Here is a 24,915-nt window from a genome sequence, read left to right on the forward strand (position 1 = left end):
GTTCTAGTAATGTAGCAGTTAGGTTGAAAAAAAGAGGCGTCTGTCAAGTTCAACCCTGCTGTTGAAACAAGATGAGAAAATTCCCACATTAAAATGATTTCCAACTATGCCACAAAAAGGATACAAATATTTGTCTCCAGAATGTCAATCAAATTATAGCTTGTTGATCCAGCGAGGAATCAGTCATGTCCTTTATAATAATGCTTTTACTAAAAGATCAAGCTAACGCACTTTAAAGCATTTCACGTCCTTATTGTCCTCACTATAAATAATCCTTTCACTGATTTTGGGGAAGTTGCCTTTCTTCCAAGTCTAAATGTATTTGCTCGATTATAAGATAAACCCCCAACATTTGAATATTAATTTAGGGGAAAAAAAGAAAAAGCCTGAATATAAGACTACCCTATAGGGGGAAAAAAAAAGTTTTACTAGTAAATATTCACATGTAAATTATTTTTTCATATTTAATAAAAAGGATGATTGAGAAAAATGCATTTGTTTTTATTTCCTTTTATTTGCAAACCTTACACCCCAGTAATGCACATCTGCTCCTCAGAAATGCCTAAAACCCCTTTATATGCCACTCTGCCCCCCACAAATACCTTATACCTTAGATTATGAACAAATTCAACTTCCTTCCTTCATAACCAAGGTGTGCCATTCCCCCATGAAATGTGTAGCCTACCTGATTTTTATTTTAAATGGGTTTTTTTAGAGTTTAGTTTAACTTAGGACAAAAAGTATTTAATAATACTACCCCTGACAACTACTAAATATATTTGAAAGCAATTAAATTCATTTTATATCGTATGTTTGCTTATCGGCCAAATATATTTGAAATTCATAACCAAGATGCTCCAAGGATCGGGATTTATTTAAGGCCATTTCCTAATAGAAATCTCTTGTTACATGCACCAAGGTTGGTTGCTTTTTGCAGTGTAGATTTTTCCAGTTCCCTCCTTTAAATTTGGCATGCCGTCAGCATACGCAGCTGCATGATGGCAGGTGTCGGAGTCGGCAGTGTCCCTTAATGACATCATCTACGGAACCCCTCCAGCTTCTCAGCCGATCTGTGCGGGACTTTGGTCACGAATGACCACGCCGGTAATCAGTACATGTAACATGTAGGTAATCAGTTAATGTATGTTTCTACAATCCATATTAAAGAGTGGATAAGAACTAGTGCTAACTGGCAGTGTTTCTCTGAGCCCAGGCTTCCATAGTCGTGGCAAGTCTCAGATTCCCATGGCTTAGTTGTTACGCTGCACACGTCCATCCTGAGTTTGTACAAGGGCTAATTATGTGATTGCAGGAAAGGCACCGTGGTTTTACTAAACGTCTATTTTACAAAAAAAGGATTTTGTTTATTCTTTGTTGGAACACAGTTGAGATCTATTTAGGCTTTATGCTTTTAGATACCTATGATGGGGAACATGGCACATACTTGGACTTATCATGCATTGTAGTTAAATAGATAGCCGAGCGTTTAAAATAACATTTTATTTAGTTTTTATCAGTCAAGCAGAAACCAGTACCGTGCAAACATCTCGAAGATTGCACATTTCCTGCAAAGGCACTTTAGGGGCTCAAAGAGGGAGCTATGTGTTTGGGTCCAGCTTCAGAGCTATTCCCATACTTCTCATGTGAAATGTGATACCTTTTACAACTTGGGAAACCTGTACTTGTTTTAAAACCTCTGTTGCTTGCTTTACGGAGCCTGAAATTCTTTCCTTAAAGGGACACTCCAGCCATCATATGCACTTTAATGCATATAATAGTTGCTTGGTCCATTTTGCCAATGCATGAATCCCCCAAATGCCTTTGCCTCTTTAATCTTCCCCCGGCTAAATACCCTGCAGGAGGTAGATTCGACTGAATGCATCTTGCGGCACATGATGTACTGCCCTCCAGTCATCTCCGGCACTGGCTCTGCTGAACACTGTTTGCAGGGGTCTTTTTAGACCCCCAGTGCGCATGTGTAAAGCCTTCTTATTGCTTTCAAGGCAATTAGTAGCAAGAAATGTCAGATCGTGGAAAGAGATTGTAGTATTGCGGCATGGGCTACAACTTCCCTGTCAGGTGCTCTTATGTTTTGTTTTTTTGATTTGGAAGAATGCATATTAAAGTGCGCGCAGAGTACTTCAGTATTAATTCTTCTACAGTAGAGTTGTCAGGGACATTAGACTACCCATATAAAGCTGTGGATATTACCAGTGGTGTATCTTATGACTTTCTACTGGTATTCTGCCATTTTTCTAGGTTTTGAGATAAAAACAAGTCTAAAGTTTTAGGTTGTCATTAAGCTGTTGTAGCACAGTAAAGCCAATGCACAGTCAGATTTTTGCAGTCCATCCAATGTAACCGTGTGAATTACTAAACAACGTGGAGTGTTTTGAGAACATCAGGGCCTGTGGCTCTCTAATGGCTTATGCTTTGTGTCATCCTGATGCTACTGTTTCAACGTTGCCATGTGTGCCCCATCTATTTTAAAGGGATAGGGGTTGGGAATGTGACCTTGAACTTGGACCTGTACAATTCCCAAAGTAATGAACTGTGATGGGTTTCATATGGAACAGCAAAGACCCAGGTTTTGGTTTGGTAGGATTCTATGTGTTTAAGCAAATTGCATTAGTCATTTACACATCATTAAAATAGTAGTGGCAGAAATTGACCTAGATCACTCTGTATTCATTTACTCTGCTATAAATACTGACCCAGTTTGCAGTGTGTGATCCAAATAAGGAATAACTTTGTAACCTAAAAAATAAAATCAAATAAAAATAAATAAATAAATATATATATATATATATATATATATATATTGTCATTTGCTCGTTGTCACTCCTCCTGAGCCCCATTAACAGCAGTGTACAGTGTAGTCTACTTTCTGTGTTGCCCACCAGGCACATTAAGGGGGATATAGTGCGCCATGCCAAAGGCCAATATACTTCAGTTCAGCTTCTGATTGCACAGGAGTGTATTTACTCGTTTCAGCCGCCCCATCCTCGCCACCATCCGTCTTCTGAGCTCAGTCTCTTAACGCATGGTACGGTTTGGAAATACACTATGTAGGCTGTGCGGAGCCGGCACAATCCTCCATAGTGTTAATGGTCCGGTTGGTAAGTTACATGGAGCCTGATTTCCCGTCATAGGCTCCCTGTTATGCGGCAGAGGGGGCTGAATTCATCACTGGTTTATCCACATTGCATCCTAAAAGAAATACAGCTTAGTAAATGGGATGTATGTGAATAATGGTGGGTTATGTTTGGATATGAATAGCATGAATAGATGAGTCCACGTTAATTGTACAGTAATAAACATTTCCCCAGCACAATTTTTGTTCAGCATTTCTTTCATGTATTAAACTGTATATATTTTTTTTTTTTTTGAAGTTCTGCAACTGCAGAATATTTTTTAAATCTCAAATTAAAGATGCTAAACAGTCTTATAATTCTGCATTAACGTTTAGTTTTCCTGCTTGTACAAGAATGGTAATTTACGCTGTCAACTCAAATTAAAGCCTTAAATATACAAAATGGTTATATAATTGATTGTATAATTAACATTTCCGCTAAATAGTAATTTGCTGTGCTTGGAAGGATAGAACTATGCAGTATTTTCTGGCTGACCTATATAGTGTAGACCATGTTTACATCCTTTCCAATTAGCTGTAGAATATGTTTATATAATTGGAAATGAAGCTATTACAATCTACTTTTTAAGTGATAAAACCTAATAGTTTACACTAAAAGGGCAATTCCGTTTTTTTGAAATGCTTCTTAATAGACAGTAACATATAGGTACCGAACATAATTTATTCACAAATTAGTACCCCCACGTGTTAGGCTTGTTGCCTTCCAAATGGTTTCTCTTCCATGCCTTCACCATGCCAGCCACTGCAAGAATACATTTTTTCTTCTTTTCTTAGAATAATTCACTTTTTTGCTTCCATGCTCAGCTGTGAGATGGGTGGATTTACCATAGTGAAGGTTAAGTAGTTTAGCATAATCCAGTCTAAACTAATAGATGCTCTAGCCTTGGACCTGGCATCTGGAGCTGTCACTATTTATTATTACAAGGATTAAAAGGTGGAGGGGGTGGACATGTTCATCGTTGGCCTTCTGGAAGACTGGAGTTACTTAAGGCAGATAACATGATAAGATCAGTTGTTTGTGGCGTCTGCCTTTTTCAGGCTGTAAAGTCGCAGCATTTAATCTTTTACCGGCTCTGCGTTCATGCTCTGCGCTTTGCAGGGTATCACAATGAACTCTTCCCATATAATAATAATGTTATACTTAAGACGCTAACAGCTATTCTTTAAGACCTACTTAAAGAGCAAATGTGATGTAATCACCATGGAAACCGGTGGAAAGCTCCTGCTGATCGCTTGGCAGTATCAGAATTGTCCTCAACGCTAGTGCTTTATATGTTTTAATATTAGCTTGTTTTTCTTCTACAGGAGTAGAGTGTTTTAATGGACAATTTCTGAACTGAGTCCTGTGATTTAGGAGCTACTAGAATGTACAGGAAGTCAAGAGCAAAAGTATCATGATTTACCCCAAGCTGCTTAAAAAAAATAATCAGTAGAGCTATTTAGAAATGCATGTTCCAGCCAGTGACAGTGTCCTTTTTTTTAGTTTCTCAGTTATCGTATACAGGAACGTGTTACGCGATCTCTGGTCCGGAATTTAATGTCCGCGATGACCAGGCCCGGACTGGGACAAAAAATAGGCCCGGGCATTTAAGCCTGAGCAGCCCATTTATATATATTTATTTATTTATTGTTAAAGCCCACCCTTCATGTACCATCTTTGCATTTACTCATTCACACAAATCATTAACACGTTCATTAATGCAGTCTCACAAATCATTCAAGCAATTCATCCACACATGAATTCATTAATTGTCATACGCATTCACACAATTCATCCACACATTTATTCATTCATTCATTCTCATACGCATTCACACTACCCCCTCCCCCCATCTTATCTGCCCCTTCTCACTATGTTCCCCCTTTTCACTATGTACCCCCTCTCACTATCTATCCCCTCTCCCCATTTCTCACTATCTAACCCCCCTCTGCCCCTTCTCACTGCACCCCCCTCCCTCACCCTACTTACCTTGTTGCCGGAACAAGCAGCAACTGCGGCCGGGCCCACGGCAGGACCGGACTGACTGGGCCTATGCGGCCTCTACGGCCGCATTAACGCAGGGCATAAAGGGCACCTGCCCCTTAAGCCCGCCGCAACTGCGACCGGGTCCGCCACTCTAAGGGGCCGGGAAGCCCCACCAGGGCCGGCCTTAGGGGTCTGCGGCCGCACAGGGCTTACATTAAAACATCGGGGTTTTTTTTTTACTTTATTTAACATCCTCCATAATAAAGTTACGCACGCCCGTAAGGCCGGCCCTGGTGGGGGCTTCCCGTCCCCCTAGAGTGGCAGACCTGGTCGCAGTTGCGGCGGGCTTAAGGGGCAGGTGCCCCTTATGCTCTGCGTTAATGCGGCCGTAGAGGCCGCATAGGCCCAGTCAGTTCGGTCCTGACTGGGCCTATTGTAAGGTAGGGGCCTGGAGCTGCAGCTCCATCAGCCCCTAAGTCAATCCGGCCCTGCCGCGGCCCGGCCCACCGATGGCCAGTCCGGGCCTGGCGATGACTATGTTGGTGCCAGTGAATCTGAGATCACACGGCCCCTGGCAGGGCACCCCAGCCACCGACTCATCGGATAGCAAGCAGACCCGTTATGGGAACGCTGGCATCTTCTAATGGGCAGTAATCACTTCTATGCATCACAAGAGTGCAGTCAGATGCTGCTGGGTAGCTCCTCAGGGTTTCTACACACAAAAGGTGCAGAGAAGAGCTTTATTATTTAGTGTAAGCAAGCAGACATGTTTATACAAAAGTTTAAATGATTGTCCATTTAACCGATTTCCTTTCACCTTGGTTATAAGGGTTTCCCTAGCAAAATGCTACTTTAAGTAATGTTGCTTGTAATTGCATTTTATGCATGTATCATCATTTTATTTTTGGAAATTATGTTTTTAATCATATCGGTGTTAAACTAGAAGAGACTGAGATGAGCTATTGAAAGGTTAAATTTCACAGGTTGTTATAGGCACTGGGACCAGTATGTGTGGAGCAGGGCATGTTTATGTAGACATTAGAAAACAGTCCTTTTCTCTCCTTCTTTTGTTATCTTACTCAAACTATGACATCCCTATATAAAGCATATTGACATTTTGTAAGTCACCTTAGCTATGTCCATTGCATGTACATATTAACCTCTAACAAATCAATAAAATAACCACAGACACAGAATTGTAAATTGGATAAAATTGGCCGTAGCTTTATTTAAAAGGGTATAAGAGGCATTAACAACACAAACCATTTAACGTAATAACCAAATAACTTCTTATAAATAATACACCAAATACAATCCGCCCCTTTTCTCAGCCAGATTGTGTAACACCAAGCCTCTATCCACCTCAACACAGAGGCGACCTTTACCCCTTATAAAACTACGACAATATAACATATTGCATACCTTACATTTAAAACAAAAGGGAGGGGGGGTGGGACGCTTGCTCAGCAACAGCTCCTTGAAGATTTTTCTTGAGGTGAATTTAATCATCCTGCGAGCAGCTATTTATTTATTTTACAGTTGCCTCACGCTGTAAGCACAGCTGACTGTACCAATCAGCTGTGCTTATTTTTCCCGCCGCACAGAAAGCCCAATCAAACCTCGTGCTGCAGCACAGCTGATAAACCAATCAGCTGCGCTAAATAAACTACCTGCCCAGTAACCTAGAATTAGATTTAGCTAGCCTAGCCCACCAAAACTTTATGCCTTAACTATTCTGACCTTTTAGTGACCCTTATTATATAACTAATGTCCAGCAATGGACAATTAGCGCGCCGCTTAGGCAGCTTGCGCTTTCAATTCTGTTCTAAAGTATGCGTTATGCTTTTTGCAGAGAAATTATCCAGGGACTTTATAATGCCTAAGGAACTGAGTGAGTTTACTTACAGCTCTCCTGGAAACTCTCCTGTTCCCACTTTAATAAATAAAACCTCCTCTATTGGATCTCTCTCTCATCTCTATTTCTCAGTCCTTGCATTTAAAGAGTTAAATTTGAAATTATGTAGCATTTTTGAGTAGTATTTAATTATCATTTTATTTTTGATAAATGTAACTACTTCCTGTATATCTTGGTACTTTTTTTTTTTTTTTTTTAAATATGTGCATATTATTGTATCTGGGATTATAGGACAAGTAGAACATAATCTAGCAGGAGGTTAGATTGTACCTGAGCTCTGTAGAGATAGGGCTGGCAAGATCAAAGTAGGGCCCTGGTGGACAGCTATTCGGATATCCATTAATATATTATGGAATGTAGGAGTAAAACAGACTCCTGTTAAAGGGGAAGGTTTATAGAGTATAATTTCTCTCCTTGAGCATAAAATACTGTGCTAGAACACATTCTACCGTTTTATAAAAGAAACCATAAATACAATAAACATGGTGGGAGTTCCTCTAACCTTCCATGTTTCCCAGTACTTTGTATCGGCAGATATACAATAGAATTTGATCAGAGAACACAGCTATCATGATGATTCCAGTCCTATTGTTTCTGAGACTCTGTGCTTTGGATATGAAGATGGCTTTGATTAACAATGCCAGCTTTCTCCTCTTTGTTGTTGATGTAAACCCCTCTATTGAATTAATTTGGCTATTAGGTATATTAATTACGGATCAGTCTTGTATACGTTAATGACTTGTGAGTTTTAGATGACCCTGAGTTACCTGTCGTATAATCCCAAACCTTGTTCTGTATACAACGCTGCCGTTCTCCAAAATCGTGATGATTTGGTGCTTGTAAAATGGTTTTATGCGTTTCCGCAGCCCCCGTTCTCTGCATTCATTCAGGCTCATATGGTGATAATTACTACTTCAGCTCTGTATAATGACTCTTCTTTGTATAATTGATTAGTGTAATAGATTACTATTCATATTGAAAGGGAAATGATGCAGAAAGTGTGATTTAGGTTTCTAATTGCATCTTACATTCTGCATCTGTCCTGTTCTATACAATTGCAGAGAGAGAGAGGGAGAAAGCTGGAAGTGGCGTGACAGAATGTGAACCGGGACCTTTAACCTTGTACTTAAAATCTAGATGATTTTTACGTATGCAATACAATACCAAAAATATACATTCTTCAAAAATTCCATTTGCTACTGTGGGAAAAAAATGATTCCCGTACTATGCCAGAGGCTACTGTACAATACAGCAGGAAGTGAAAAGCGCAAAATCATTTCCCCAGCCTGTCCCAAAATGCTAAATATTCTATTTCAGATGCAAGGATCATCTTACCTTTCGAAGTCATGGAATGCATCGCACATCCCATCTACCTTTTTTATTTAAACGCTCAGTTTCTCTTACACCGGAGTTTGCACATGTGCCACATTGTTAATCAACACAGCCATGTGTTAATGGTGTGTAATAGGAGATACTGGCGAGAAACCTTTCTGTGCCTCATTGCTCTAGTGCAAACATACATCCTCCTGATTAGATGCGACTTAAATGTTTCACTAGCCTTTCAAATCTGCAACTCAAACAAAAAAGGGGAAGAACATGCTAAATAAATATTTGCTAGTATTCACCAGTCTTGTTAACACTTTAACGGGATTGGACTGTCTGTCTTCTTTTACATTCAACATTGTTATTCTTTATCTACTTAAATCTACTTAAAAAAATCCGAGCCTGGACCCCAAGGTTCCCATTTTGTTGTTTTCTTACTGATAGGGTTATTTGTAACTTGTATGTTTGGGTGGCCAGATTTTGCCATGTTACATATTACGTTTCTAGAACATCAGCAGATTTCGATTATAACAATGCCTTGGTTCCTGGTCTGCATGGCACTCTGAAAAGGGGATGTTTTAGTAATTTACAATGTTCTTTTCCAATGGGGAGATTCATAAAATCTGGAGTGTCAGTGTGTGTTGAGCATTGGTTGGGAACCATTGCAATAGGAAAAGGTGAAAATTAACAATTAATATTGAGAATATGCAAAATTAACAGACATTAGGACATACTTGTACAGAAGGAGAAAGAGAGCCCTGCTTCATTGGGGATAGTTATAAAACATTGTTATTATATGTTATATTAAGACATTAAATCTAGCATCCCCGGTTAAAATTGTCCCTTGCTGTTACACACATGCATCGCACTACACAGTTTTTAAAGGGCAGTGTGACCTCTTGAGGTATGGTTTTGGCTCGAGTACCTATTGTACCAGATTGGCAGGTTTTTTATTTTTTTTAAGTGTCTCAATCAGCGGGGCGATGGAATATTTTTCCACATTCAAATTGCTTTTAATCTCTTAATAAAGCTTAATGTTTAAGATAAAGATCCATGGCAAGATTACAAATATTGCCCCCCCCCTCCCCCCGGAAGTGCTGTAAGTCGAAAAACAACAATTATGAACCAGAGCCAGCAGCTCAATGGCCCATGAATAAGGTGCTGTTTCGAAGATGTTCAGTACACACAAGCTGCAATCATGATACATAAGTGGATGTTATTTTCATGAATAATTTGCAGATGTTCAGAGCTTTATGCCTCAGGAAACTGATAATGCTCTAAGGAAGAATGCAAATGAAAACGCTAGAATGCATTCTTGCAAAGGAAAACCAAAGTAAGAATTGAGCACTTACCTGACACAGAAGAGGCAGCCCTGCCGCAGCAGATGCCCCCTCTTCCATGTGTGACTGTCAGCACTTTCCTCACATACCCTCTCATTCCGTTAGCTAGTGCCGGAGGTGAGTTTATTACACGCAGGAGGATGTGTGTGCGGCTCGACGGTTTAGCTGGCAAGTGGAGAAAGGAGCAAATGCATATGGAAAACTTCTGCAGAATACCCTCATGCATTTGTGAAACGTACAACATAAAAATGAAATTGGACGCCACAGCTATCCTATGTATTAAAGTACATCGGATGGCTGGAGCGTTCCTTTAATTGATGTTTGTCACAGAAGGCCCATTCTTGGAGATGTTCCTCAGTCCTATCCCGAAGGACCCACAACAGTCCAGATGTCCCTTTATATATCTATTCATTAAAATATAATTATAGCAGACTTGCAGGAACAAATACAAAATACTTAACAGCAGTTTTAAAATTAACATATTGCTTATTTGCGTAATATTTTGTTTGCGCAAATACAAGTCTAGAAGCAAGATGCGTTTTAGAATGTTTCCTTGGTATTACTTTGACATTTCTGTCAGTAACTTGTCCAACAAGAACTTACTTCTGTAAGGCACTTAGAGTTCTCTGAATGTTGATTTTATTTTGTGTGCAATTACAGGATTCCCAAAGGATTAGAAAAGAGCACCTCTTTTAAAAAGTTCCCAAATACGTTATGGGTATTTTGCTCCATGGAAGTAGTTTGACTGGAACACCAACACAGTGTGTGCTCTGACCAAAATCAGTGTGCTTCTGTTTGGATGGAGGACCGAATGAATGAATCCATTCTCCACTCTGAAATGCTATTAATCTTGGCTGAAGAACGTTATTACTCTTTCAGTAATAGAATGGTGTACCTCCATGACCCCCCAACTACTGGAAAGGCATAGTCAGGGCTCCACCTCGGTACATCAAGTGGCAGACCAAACTAAGCCGTGATCTGATACTCCAATGTATTACTTCTCACACTTTTTCTACAAGCCTACGCAAAGCCTCCAGGACGTTCCTTAGATGGATGACCGCCATCAAATTTTAATTGTTAAAATTGACCTCCAGGTACCTATCCCAGACTTTTTTTTTTACACACATATATTACCTTTGCTGAGTGGATCAAAGACATGCTTATGAAGCAGCAAGGGCAAATATAGCAGGCCATGACTACTATATAACTACCTCTGGGCATTCTAATGAAACCATATCACAGACTGTTTTGGCAAGATCTTTTTAGTTCCTCAAACTGAGTACATATACACATTAGCATACATGAGTAGAGGATGGATGCCAGATGTGAAGTGTCTTTTTTGCTTTTTTATATATATTTTTTTTTTCTCTTTCTTTACTTTCAGCTTCTTCTACACCATAGTTCACATAGCGGTTATGATTTTTGTTTTTCCCTGTTTGACTTATATATAGTTATTATCCAACAACACTACAATCAAAACCCTGGCTTTTAGCTGCCTCCTAAAGGCTCTCTATGACTGGTTACAACAACTTGAGGATGAGGGTGGATGTAGGGCATCTGGAGGTTCGTAATTGGTATTGAATTCATCAGGGTCAGGTGTGCCCTGTGACACAGTTTAGTTGCCAAGTCCATACATATCGTCATGAGGCAGAAGCAATTTATAGTCCAAGACATGGTCAATCGAATTGACAAAGTTGTGGCCTAAGATCAGCAGACATACAATATGGTCACATAAAGTATTGCAAGTGAAAAAAAACCAACTCATTGCTTGGTTGACCGAGCTCCCTCTCTGATTAACACATATCCTAGACATATATTTCCCAAATCCTAGACATAACATGAGCTTTTATCCCAAAAAAGATCTAATTAGAATGGGATGGGATTTGACACACATTTGCTTCAATGTGTCATCTAGTAAGAAAAACCTTGCCATTGTCATATTCTTACATAATTGTAGGTTTTCATTTATCTTACACACATTGCAGGGATCAAAGCCAGTATATATTAATATGCCTTAAGGGTGATGATGAGAGCTCGTATCTTTGGTTACAACTACAGAGCTCCAATTGTTCCCTGATGAAAAAAAAGAAAATAGCTTTTGAAGATTTAAAACAGCTTGAAGATATCTCTTTATTTGTTCATTTAAAAAGGAAATTGAGATGCAAAATTATTACTCAAAGGGATGAAGAAATGAAAATGAAGCAAAGTTACTATTTTATCTTTTTTTTTTTTTTAAAGAAGGAATAATATTTACACAAATCTCAATGCTGTATCAAAGCATCTATTTATGTCTGCTAATGCACCAAAATGTGGCAAATTAACATGTCAAATGTCATTATAGTACCATCAAATTCTGTTGGAATGCTCGAAGGGTGAAGAGGGCTTTCTCCTCAAAAACCATAAGGGGTATTCAGCACTAAAAAGAAAGATCTGAAAGATTCTTGGTAAAAGGGAATATGGAAGAGGGGTCATGCTATTCTTTAGCCAATGATTTCCTCAAGTTCTTGTAGGAATGAGGCCGCTTGTTCATTTTATCTACTGGTCTGTGAAAACCTGCTTACATTATTATATCCATGTTGGTGTCCTGTTAAAACACTAATATACAAAACAAAGAGAATTCAGCGCATGCTCATTGAATACCATTAACACATCTATCGAAGGCATAAATATTGGGGATTCTGTTGTACTATATAGCCATATATTGCTTAGCCCTGCCACTACGTCAAAGTACCCCAAGCCCTATCTAATTTTTCATGGCTATATTGCTTACCAAGGAGACACATCAGTGGGACTGCACTGTGTTTTAACCCAAATGAGACTCCCAAGCAACTTAAAGCCTTCTCTGGACACCATTAATGAGCCACCAGTGTGGCCGGAGGGGCTGCTCAACCCTAAGGTTTGACCAGAACCTGCAAATATGCATAACACAATAAATATATAACTTAAAAAGGCATAAACATTCAGATTTCTGGGTTGCTATTAGAATAACAATGACCTATAAGTCCACAAAAAGCAAGAATTACCCAGCGCATACCGTTCTTCCACGCCTAACGTGTTTATGGACCTTGATTTGTGCACAGGCGCAGAGTCATGCTGGAACAGGAAAGGGCCTTCCCCGAATTGTTCCCATTAAGTTGGAAGCATACGATTGTCTAAGATGTCTGTGACTGAAAATGACCCTTCGCTTTTGCTTCCAGAGGCAGTTTGCAGTTCTATAGTGAGTGATGCTACAGAAGACAATTAATTTTTAAGCATTCTGAAGCCCTGTTCCGTGAGCGTGTAGGTAGTCTAAGCTGTTATTTCTATAGGCTTCCACTTTACCATAATAGCGCGTATGGTGGACCAGGGCAGACATTTAACAAACTGACTTGTGGCAAGTAGTAAGTACATAAATTGAGCAGATTATTATTTGTAATGTGTTGATTATTTGTGTTTGTGTTCTTTGTTCATGCTTAGTGGACATTGAATTGATCTCTAATTTATTATCCCAGCCCCTATAGTGCAATTATCCAGTTTTCACGTGTATTTATTTTGCTAGCTGTGCACATATCACATTGATCTCTTGAGAAAACAAAAACTGTTAAATACGTGAAAACATCCAGTTGCTATAGATATAACAATGATGTATGGCCCGGATTAATTACTAGTCTGCACTTTCAAATTCAGTGTTGCCCAGCCTGGGGCTGTTTCTCTTTCTAATTAGGGTCCGGTCAAAGAGCTGTGCACTGATCCTGAAATTCTTTACCCCTAACCAAACATTAACCCTGTTCCTTACGTGTAAATGTTTGTGCCTTTTGTAGTCCGCCCTGTCATTATATCAGAGAGAGAATACGTGGAAGTGGCTATGAGCCACAGAGCAGCCACTTGGCATTCATAATCCTGTCACTATGGCATTTACACATTTTATTCCGTTCTTTTAATTCAACTACAAGACTTCAAAATTAGGTTTATTAACTGGTCCGGTGGCAACTGTTGTATTCTAGCCGTTGTCGAGCTAAAGCACGTTACTATAGAGTTATAGTTCAAATGGCTATTTTTTATTGTATTATTATAATGGCAATGCAATACATAAAGTTTTGAAAAGTGATAGTGACGTAGGGTTTTTTTCCCATTCTATAGGGGGTACAATTATGCATTTTGCAGTACATTTTTCTGTGTGTGAAAGCTTCCAGCGTGGAATACTTTGGAACAAATGACTGTGCTTTTGTTCAGTGAGAACAGCCACAGGCAAACTACAGAGAAAACAAAGCTGGTTTTATGATACTATTATATGGTTTCTCCAGAACCAGTGACCTCATGGAGTGAAAACATAATTTAAATGCTTTTAAGATCTGTTCTTGTTTCTCTTATTCTTCAGGGTCTTATTATATCCATTTGGGCTAAAACACATCAGAAAGGACTTGGGCTTCAAATGGCAAATTGCATGTTTTACTGCTAAACAGCAATAACTAGTATACGATACCTTCCGAGTCCTGAGCGCCATATTATTATCTATTGATTTATATAGATCCACCATATTCTACAGGGTTGGGCTAATTCAGAAGACACTATTGGGAGCAGTGGCGTCTCCAGGTTTCATATTTAGGGGGGGCACATGGGGGGCCAGGGACCAAAGTAGGGGGGCCAATTATAAAACGGTACATATACACTATATATATATATATATATATATATATATATATATATACACACACACACACACGTTAGACGTGCATTTTTAACTACATAATATGCACTTATCTCTTTGAAGTAAAGACCGTGATTAAAATATGATTTCAAAATAACAGCTAAAGTGACAGATATTTTTCATTATTTAATATTAGCCCCTGCTGACAATATATATAAATATTAGACCCTGCTGCAGATATATAGAAATATTACATCCTGCTTCCGATATATATTAATATTAACCCCTGCTGCGGATATATATTAATATTAGCCCCTGCTGCGGATACATACTTATATTATACCCTGCTGCCGATATACATAGAAATTATACCCTGCTGCCAACATATATTAATATTAGCCCCTACTGCCGATATATAGTATTAGTCCCTGCAGCCAATATATATAAATATTAGCCCCTGCAGCCAATATTTATTGATAATAGGCCCTGCAGCCAATATATATTAATATTAGCCCCTGTTGCCGATATATATAAACATTAGTCCCAGCTTCCGATATATATTAATATTAGCCCCTGCAGCCAATATATTTGCCACACTGACTGCAGATCAGGGGAAGACATTGAGAGTCAGTGCAGTGTTCCCTCCTTCTGACTGCACCGTGACATTGAGAGGTCCTCTCCCCTGTAATCATCCCCAGAGTCCCTTTGTCCCCTCATTCACTAAACCATAGCGCTCTTTTACTTACACCCTGTAGTTCAGGTATAGATCAAATAAACAACACATGGAAACAGCACATGCAACTGAATGAGATTAAAAAAAAACTTGTATTTGCAGGTATACATAAATAATGTATGGAAACATAGCATTGCAGGTATAAACCAACAGAACACACAAACCCAGCATTGCAGGTATAGATCAACTGGAAATCACATGAACACTCAGCACTGAAGGTTTAGATCAAATAATCAACACATGGAAACAGCACTCCAGGTATTGATCAGCTGAATAAGACATGCAAATCCTATATTTGCAGGTAAACATTAATAATGTATGGAAATATAGCCGATACAGATGAACAGAATGACACAAAACCCAGCTTTGCAGATATAAATCAATTGGAAATTACATATAAACTCTGCATTAAAGGTATAGATAAAACCCCCTAAATTACAGGCATAGATCACTGGTCACACACCCCAAAGCCAACCCTGGTGTCCACACTGCCCACATAGAACCTGACCAGCACCTAAGTTACACATTATGTCAACTTTGTCCCCAAACAGCTGAACGTACACCGTTTTTGTCCCATAAAGACCTCTCCCTCCCAATCTATCCTATCTACCCCCTCTCCCTCCCAATCTATCCTATCTACCCCCTCTCCCTCCCTATCTACCACAACTGCCTCTCTATCTACCACATCTGCCTCCCAATCTATCCTATGTACCCCCCTCTCCCTCCCAATCTATCCTATGTACCCCCCTCTCCCTCCCAATCTATCCTATCTACCCCCTCTCCCTCCCAATCAATCCTAACTATCCCCTCTCCCTCCCAATGTATCCTATCTACCCCCTCTCCCTCCCAATCTATCCTATCTACCCCCTCTCCCTCCCAATCTATCCTTATCTACCCCTTCTCACTTCTTATCTACCTCTTCTTACTCTCTAACCCCCTCCTAACTTTCTAACCCCCCTTTGAAGTTCACTTACCTTGGGCTTGTCCAGCGGTGAGATCGCGAGGTCTCTGTATCCCTGGTTCTGCCGGCTTCACTGCTGGGCGCCGGATATGACGACATATACCGGCGCTCGGCTTGAAATGCCGGCACTGCGAACCAGGAAGAGGCCTCGCGGTCGCGGAGAAGAGTGAGAGGCGCCGAACGGTTGCTGAGAACTTATTCCTCAGCAACCGCTCGGCGCCTCTCACTCTCTCCTCCGGGTCTATTAAAAAAAAAAAAAAGCCGGCGTTTCAATTGGGGGGGCACACCGGGGGGCACAGCATGATGTAGGGGGGGCCATGGCCCCCTCGGGCCCCCCCCTGCCGACGCCACTGATTGGGAGGTATAGTGTTACAACATTTCTCACAGAATCTATTATTTAACCTCTTTTGTTTCTTTGTGTATTTTTCCATGCGCTCCATGGTCCAGGTAGCATCGGTCCCAAAAATAAGTTTATCTTGGGGTTAGCATACTAGCCCTGTTTCTGAGGACGTGCATGCTTTTTCATGTGTAAAGCTCTGCCCTGCAGTATGTGGCATGTATAAAGGGAATCAATCACTCAGTTGCACAGTTCTTTAAGCACTAAATACTAAATAGTTCCCCTAGTAGCTTGGAGCGTGAAGGTTGGATACTACAAACCATCGCTTCAGTGCTACTTTAATCTGTGCACGCGGCTTCAGTACTGAGCGCCGGGATATAACATCATGTCCCTCAGTATCAACAGCCGGCGCACAGCATGAGAGCGCGGTAGGACGGTGCGTTCCCTTCGTTTTGGCCAAGTTAGGAGAGCAATGATATCCCCAAGCGACCCTGCTCCTCCATATTTTAGTTCAGTCTACCCCTGGAGGGCACAGGCACGGTGACAGACTCCATGATTTGTGATGACGCCAGTGTCTGTATAAGGACACATTGCCAACCCGTGGTAACATGTAACAAGAAGCCAATGCTTTTTGTGTCCGTGCTTACTTTGCATGTTTAATTGTTTGTTTCAGTTGGTGCTGTTGTCGGGGGCAGTGCAAACATACAATGGTTTGGCTCAATTTCCCATAAGGCAAGGTAGTCCTGTGGCTAATGGACTACTTTATTAGAGTCAGAACCAGAGCTCTGCATAGTAGTGCAAATGCTTTCATATTTTTTGCTGCACCCCATATGATCTGTGCCTTGCCTTTTATAAGCATGTTGTTCCAACCTATGCTAACCTTATAGCAATATTTATTTCTTCTAAAATAATTGGGATGGTGCCACTTATCTATACTTTTCATGGTGATAGGCATATCTACTCACGATTATTATTATGAATTGATTTGTATAGTGCCATCATATCCAACAGCGCTGTATCAGCTGAATAAAAAAAATACTATATCCATTTGGTGCTCAAGATATTTAGATGAAGGCAGAGAAAACACATCACCTTCATTTGACAGGCGGTAGTGTAGAATGCATGCAGGTTTTTAATGTACCTATTGTTCCTGCCAATGTTGGTGAAAAGAGACACTTGGTTCTCTGATTGGGTTGTGGTTATACATCAACCCAAATCTACCTGAAACAAGAAACTAATCGCTGTATTCTTCCACTTGCATTCAGTTAGCATTGGGTTGCCTGTAGTCTCTAGCTGTTAGACTGCAACTCCCATCAATGCTGTGTTATTAGACTACAATACCTACTATTGCGCACAATCCCATTTACAAATCTAATCAAGGTGTTGTCCGACAACAATCTGCATTATATTTCCCTTTGGCTGTTCAGAAAGAGGATAGATGTGTGTCCTGAAGGGTGTAGGTTTTTTGTCGAGTGTTTTTGGAGCTTAGCGAACCATTAAAAGTTAAAAACCTGTTAGACCGGTTTTCTTTTGTATCAATTTCTACCTTCTTTACTGAGGGTACTTTTTCTGTTGAACATTTCTTTAAAAAAAAAAATGAGACCAATGAGGCCATCAAGAAGTTCTAAAGAAGCTGTGAACACACAGCAGCCTATGCTGACGCTCAAGACTCCTGGGAGGTGTTTCCCTCCCTGTGGGACAAATTGGATGTTGGCTGGGATACAAGCAGATTGAATAGTTCCATTATTACCTGCTTTACAGGAAATTTAATATCAAGCATTTCTGTTCAGCCTCTGAAACGAGTGTTATGAATTCAATCCTCAATATAGTGCAATAAAAAGAAAAATCTAGTATGCTAAGTAAAGCAGAGCCTTACACCATTATACTTCCATCCACTGCTTATTATTTATATAAACAGATATGTAAACATATACACTGATGTTTGAGAAAAAAAAAAGTTACACTACGAGAGGTCAATCATATACCAAGGTATGTGTAGAAATGTAATAATAAGTGAGCTTTTTGTCCAAAGTAGAACATTCTAGGTAAATGTAGACCACTTAGTTGCATGATATAGCTTCTCTTTACAGTTGCTCTAGCTGTCAGCAATGGTTTTCCTTTTTGCTGAATTTGCCTTGTTCAAGAGAGGGTAAGATCCCAAATACTGCCCATGGCTCGGTCAGCGTAACAAGCAACTTCAATTCACATTTTACAAATTTGGCAACTTCAGTTTAGTCATTGTAACCAATGAAGACTAGACGGTGTAATATGTCCATGTCACTTGTTTCACATTTATGACGTCAATCATAAGTCGTTCATATTCTGCACAAAATAACACAGAATTTCGTAGCAAATTAGAACCATTTGGCAACTCTAGTTTGCCCATCCTTCCTGCTTGAAGCACTCAGACCTTAGCCAGTCCTTGATCCATGCATGTTTTAAATTAAAGTCTAGAGGATTGTCAATGCCCAGATCATTTAGTTGACTAAAAATTGACTAAAATTGAGCCTGGAAATGTGGGTCTTTCATGTTGGTCAAAGTGCAACATTTTGGAAACTTGAAACATTTTGCCAATTTGAGTGGTGTATTCATCACATTACTGTTTCTTCCACCTATCACTTAAAACAGTTTAACCTACAATTTGTCCCATTCAAGATAGAAATATGTCCCCTCTCCAGATTTTCCCCCCTTATTTTTAGAAGGAAATTGATGGTTTTATCTTTAACGCATGAATATAGAGCCTGAAAATTACATGTTGGTTTAAATGTTAAATCCAGAATTTGAAAAGTGTTATGAACAACGTGAGTCATGTAAATAGAACAAAATGAAAATCTGCCACGCACTAGGTTGATGTTAAAATCCCTACAAGTTAAACTGGTGCTCTTTGGGGGGAGTTGTAGTCCCCAAAATGCTCTATGTGCAGTTTCCTGGCACTCATACAGATGACAACTAAATTGGTTGGTGCTGTAGAGAAAGGAGATACAAGAAAGGAAAGAGAATTGACTTTAATTGCCCCCGACCCGGCGTTTCCAAGGATATAAAGGTAAAACCAGGACCAGGAACCTACATCTTTATTCAGTGACTGTCCAGGCATAGGTGGCAACCCTATGTTTGCATTAGATTGTAAGCTTGCGAGCCGGGCTCTCTCCACCAAATGTATTGGTCTGCCAATTCTCGTCTTGTTATACCCCTTGAATATATGTACCGTTAGAAGCGCTGCGTAAATTGTTGGCTCTATATAAATAAAAAATAATTAGATCCAACTTTTACCCTACCTTGATATCACCAAATCTATCATTATGGGGACCAGAGAAAACTGATCATTGTCTAAGTGTTCAGTTTCTTATGCACGTCTGTGGGTTCTATCATTTTTAGCACTAATATTTTAATTAAAACAATTTCATATTTCTGTCTATCTTTGTTGAACAATTAATACGACAGAGTAAATACAGTATCCTTGGTGTTTGTGTAGGTTAATCTTTTAATTATTTTTATTTTCTCATTCACCTGGCAGCAGGGCCGGCCAAAGACTTAACGCCGCCTGGGGCGAAGTTTAAAATGCCGCCCCCCGCCGACGCCGGGGGGGGCGGCATTATCTACCCCCCCCCCACACCGGTACTTACCCTTAAAGAGTCCTGCGGCGAGTCTCCCTGTGCTGCCACGGTGCCGGCTTGTAATGCTGAGTGCCGGAAATTCACGTCACTTCCGGCGCTCTGCATTACAAGCCGGCACCGAGACCGAACAGGGAAACTCGCCGCAGAGGAGAGAGAGAGAGGGGCGCCGAGCGGGTAAGCGAAAACCACTCGGTGCCCCTCTCTCTCTCCTCCGCTTAAAAAAAAACAAAAAAAAACCGCTTGGGGCGGCAAAGTGCCGCCCCTTCTGAAGTGCCGCCTGGGGCAATTGCCCCAGTCGGCTCCATTGTAGGGCCGGCCCTGCCTAGCAGACTTCCTGGTTGTGTGTGTGTATGAACAGCGTATAGAAATACACATTGGCTCCTTACTGTCAAACGTGAAAATCAACCTTTGTTCTTTCTTGTCGTTGTGTCTCCAGAAATAAACACCTTGTACTGGAAATGTGTTCTTTTTGCAATGTTTTTACATTTTTAAATTTTTTCTGTTTTTCAGATCCGAGCCCCTGGTAAAGCACTCCTGGATGCTGTCTGCAACCATCTAAACTTGGTAGAAGGGGATTATTTTGGCCTTGAGTTCCTGGACCATAGGAAGATTATGGTATGCAAAATAAAAATTACATATTAATACAATCCCAGGTTGCTAATTCGCGTGTGCAGTAAAATGACTGTACCCACAAAAATCAAATGTCATTGCTGTTTATATGATTTGGCTTTAAAATTTGTGTGTTCTGTGTGTTAAAATGCATTTCATCCAGATTTAGCTAAGGATGTGTTAATCTTAGACCCTTTTATACTGAACAGTTGTATTTAAAAAAACCTGTATATTTGGCTTTTTTCTATATAATAAAATAAATGTATGTAATGTTTTTTTGCTTTAAGGATGCCAGAGGTACCGAGCTTTACCAAGACTTTTGTTTATGTAACTCAGTGATAGATTGAAGGATTAGAAGAATGCTGTGTTTTCAAGGAAAAATGTGTTAACTCATCAACACACTTTCTGCTGTTTCTGTACACATTTTTGTGATTTTAAAACTCTTAAGAAAACAGAGACATATGGGGGGGGGTTCCTTCTCATAGAGGAACTGTCACTCACTAAGGGGGGGCATTCAAAAGAATCTATCTTATTGTACCATAAAATCTGGGAATATCATGCTGTTTTTGAAAAATAAACTTATTGTAGAGATGATCAGTTTGCAATGTCTAACTTTTTGGAGGGCCTGCTCAGAATCGGCTTTGGAGACCACCACAACTTGCATGTGATGCTTGTCATGGCTGTTAGTTGAAGCAATGGAATTCTATAAATGAATTTGCAAGCTTGTTTCATGCTTATCAAGAAGAGACCATAGTCAATCCCCAGTCCTGATGGGTCAGTGAAGACATCATTACTTTGGCATAATACTACAACTGCTTTTTGTTTGCTTGTTTTCTGTTCTAGGTTTGGCTGGATCTAATAAAACCCATTGTAAAGCAAATAAGAAGTGAGTATATATTATTAAGATGTAGTCATACTTCTTGATGTGGCTTTTTTCTTTTTGTTTATCTTATCGTGGTATTATTACAGGGCCTAAGAATGTTGTTTTGAAGTTTGTGGTGAAGTTCTTTCCTCCTGACCATACCCAGCTACAAGAAGAATTAACAAGGTTAGTGATCTTATATAATGTATTGTATGCTTGCAGTGTGTGTGTATGTATATATATATATGCACTGGTTATTCAAAAGTTATACATTTTTATTCAGGTAGTTTTGTTTTATTATCTATGAATTTTTGGATGATGTGTCCAATTTAAATGTGAAACTTTAACCGGTAGAAGCAGCCCAAAACAGTTGGGAAAAAATATTTTTGTAAAGCAAACTATTTCCCGAAATTTGAATGTTTAAGTACACGGGAGACTTTTTATATAGAATAAAGCAAGAATGGTCCGTATACAAATGGTGCAAGATCCATTTAGCAACTCGAGACTTCGGCACCACCCAGTAAAATGTATTTCGTGCCAGACAGCTGGGCTATACCGCAAGTACAGATGGCTGTTCTTCTAGTTTTTTTCTAAGCATTGAGTAAATGCTGGACTACTGGATTTAAAACTAACAAAATATGTAAGGAAGCATTGGCAAGGACGTCTCAGCAGATGTAACCCTTTCAACATGCAGTCGTACTGTATGCCTATACTGGTTTCTGCATTTTAATTTATACCAGGAAGGGTTAAAACAGTCTTTATAAAATGAGCACTTAAGGCCCTAGCATTTAAAACTCTGGCTCTTGGCTGGCAAGAATTTTAAATTGGCAGATTATGAAATCTAATAAAAGGTCCAGCTGGCAGCTTCCCTAACTGCTAAAAAAAAAACAAAAAAAACCCTCAAGATTAGGAAAATCTGTTCAATTTTGTTTCAGAACCTCTTCAGATGTGCTCCTGCGCGTCTTTTTAAATATAAAAAATAACTAAAAATAAAATACACATAGCTATTTCACCACAAGCCACTGGGAGCAACTTGGTTAGTGTACATCAGGTTATCCCTGATCCTAATTCATACATTCATACATAACCTGGTTATTAAGTTCCCTTTTTACTCAAGTAATGTACAAATGATCTATTTTCTGTTAAGATTTGTACGATAGCTGCCATCTTGCTGGTGGGTCAAATGCTAAATGTGCTACATCTCCATAAGATTATGGATTTACAGAGGAACCGCATGTTTTTAAAGAATTTCTACCAATAACGCCTCGTGCTCAGTCATCTAAAACAAAGGAAGGTTGCAGGAAGCATGGCACTGAGGGGTTTTGGTTTTCAGTTATTATTATTCGGTCCTGCTTTTAATATTTATTATCATACTACATATTTTAGTTAAAGTAATCGATGTGCATGGGACCATGCCATCTTAAATTTCTATACACAGCATTCACATGTTTATTCCACCCCATTTGGCTATTCTTCTGTGTGTGTAAAATGATGGATCCCCATTGATGAAACTGAGTCGGCTGTGTTGCACGCACAAGGAATGAAAAGTTAAAGGATTTTGGGGTAAAATAACCTCCTGATTTTAAATGAATTAAACAAAAAGTAAACATCTTCGATTATACCGACTGGCAATCAACTAGCACACACTAGTGGCAGTTCTAATAAATGTAGTTATATGAATATGAGCGGCATCGCCTATAATTCTTGTGATGGTTCACAGATTAGGAATTGGTTAATTAAGCTATTTTTTTCTGTTAAAAATAATTTATTGTGCGCAATGCATTTTCTCATCCCCTTTAGCCGGCTATAAAATTGTGAAAATTCTTCTTTTTTTTTTTTTTTTTTTTAAACATTTGTGTGAAGAACAAACACTTATCGAGCAGCCGATTACATCAATTAGCATTTATATCCAGCTATAACTTTGAAGGACCATATTGTCTACAAGATCCCTGAAAGATGATGAGTTTTTATACGGACCACTTCACCATGCGCTTCTTGCTCTGTTGAATGAACGTTATTCGGCGTTGGTTAGGCAGGGACAGACTTGATGGACAATGGATCATTTCAGTGTCTTTGTTTTGTCTGTGACTTCAGTACTGTCTTTGTATGGCTATTGCAATTTGAGTGGGAGCTTATATTAATGAATGAGCCCTTGTCAGTATGGCACCCAAGTCTGCCAACTAACATGCTTCTTACATTTTTCATGCGATAATAAATACTATTGATGTATTGGCTGCCGGAAATGTGTCAATGCCTGCCAATATGTCAAAGGATGAAAGCACAGAGTCTTAACTCACCTGTGGAAGTTAGACTTCAGCCAACGTATGTACTGCGCACTTCTTCTTCCTCTTCTTCTTCTAAGGAAAAGGATGCATAGTACTTACAAAGTGCTTAATATACAATCATTGTTGGCAGATAAGTAAAGCGTCTCTCTAATTTTATAGTTTGAGGAATGGCTAAAAGAAAAAATGCAGAATGTTGGAGTGTTTATCTCCACATTGGTTGTGTGTTACACGGATAGGAAGCCGATATTGCCTGTGTTGTAACGTGTTACTGATCACAATCCTTGTGCGTCTGCAGGTACCTCTTTGCACTGCAAGTGAAGCAAGACTTGGTACAGGGCCGGCTCATATGTAACGAGAGCAGTGCTGCACTCCTAATATCACATATTGTACAATGTAAGTTAACACTTTGTGTGCCATTTTCCAACACTGTGTTTCTACCATACCATTTGTGTGTACTTATTAAAAGTGGATGAGCTGATGTGGAGATGACGGTGTGTTGGCAGAACTCATACTCCTCTGACTATTTTTACTCTTCTGTACAGATCCACAAAATCACTTCCCTTGGGTTTCCTTTGGTTGCAGGCATGTCCACATCAGCTCACACACTGCTTGACAAACTGAGCCCAGGATATGGCTTCACTTGGCCCAGCCCAGCTTGCCCACCTCTAGGGCTAATAATGAACCTGATAGAATAGCAGACTCATGAAAGTGAAACTCCTATATTTGTCCTTTTCCATTGTTAATTATAATTCACTTTCTAAAGCTAGGCCTACATTTTGTTCAGAATACAGTTACCCTAATCCTCCAACATAAATATATAATCCAAATGCCCTTTGCCTTGTGAAAAACAATCCCACCTGATTTGACCACAAAATAAATAGGAAATACCCTAAGAAAAATACAGCAATCATTCATAAGATCTTTTTCCACCCCTATATGTGCATACGGTATGTGCGTGTCTGTATAGGGGTCCAAGGAAATGTTACTTTCTTTTTACCTAATTTTTTTTATTTTTTAGCCGAGATAGGAGATTTTGATGAATCGGTTGACCGTGAACATTTGTCTAAAAATACCTATATGCCCCAGCAAGAAGAACTAGAAGACAAAATCATGGAATTTCACCGCAACCATTTGTAAGTTTAGTAAGGAAATGTTTTCAGTAGATGTTTTTCTTATCTAACAGGGTTTG

The 24,915-nt window shown here is 39.5% G+C and overlaps 1 protein-coding gene across 1 annotated transcript in view; it reads left to right on the top strand.

Annotated features, from left to right (window-relative positions):
• LOC149299908 (FERM, ARHGEF and pleckstrin domain-containing protein 1-like) overlaps nucleotides 1-24,915 on the top strand; it is a 67,429-nt gene that overhangs the window by 16,393 nt on the left and 26,121 nt on the right. The window contains exons 2-6 of the mRNA XM_089485860.1: nucleotides 20,481-20,585; nucleotides 21,423-21,465; nucleotides 21,549-21,627; nucleotides 24,022-24,119; nucleotides 24,745-24,859. Coding sequence (XP_089341986.1) covers nucleotides 20,481-20,585; nucleotides 21,423-21,465; nucleotides 21,549-21,627; nucleotides 24,022-24,119; nucleotides 24,745-24,859 — 440 coding nt within the window. The remainder of the gene's footprint in view (nucleotides 1-20,480; nucleotides 20,586-21,422; nucleotides 21,466-21,548; nucleotides 21,628-24,021; nucleotides 24,120-24,744; nucleotides 24,860-24,915) is intronic.

Source organism: Sceloporus occidentalis, unplaced genomic scaffold, assembly GCF_023333645.1.
Source record: "Sceloporus occidentalis isolate IW3139 unplaced genomic scaffold, rSceOcc1.0.p SCAF_27, whole genome shotgun sequence".
In the NCBI taxonomy this organism is placed as follows: Eukaryota; Metazoa; Chordata; class Lepidosauria; order Squamata; family Phrynosomatidae; genus Sceloporus; species Sceloporus occidentalis.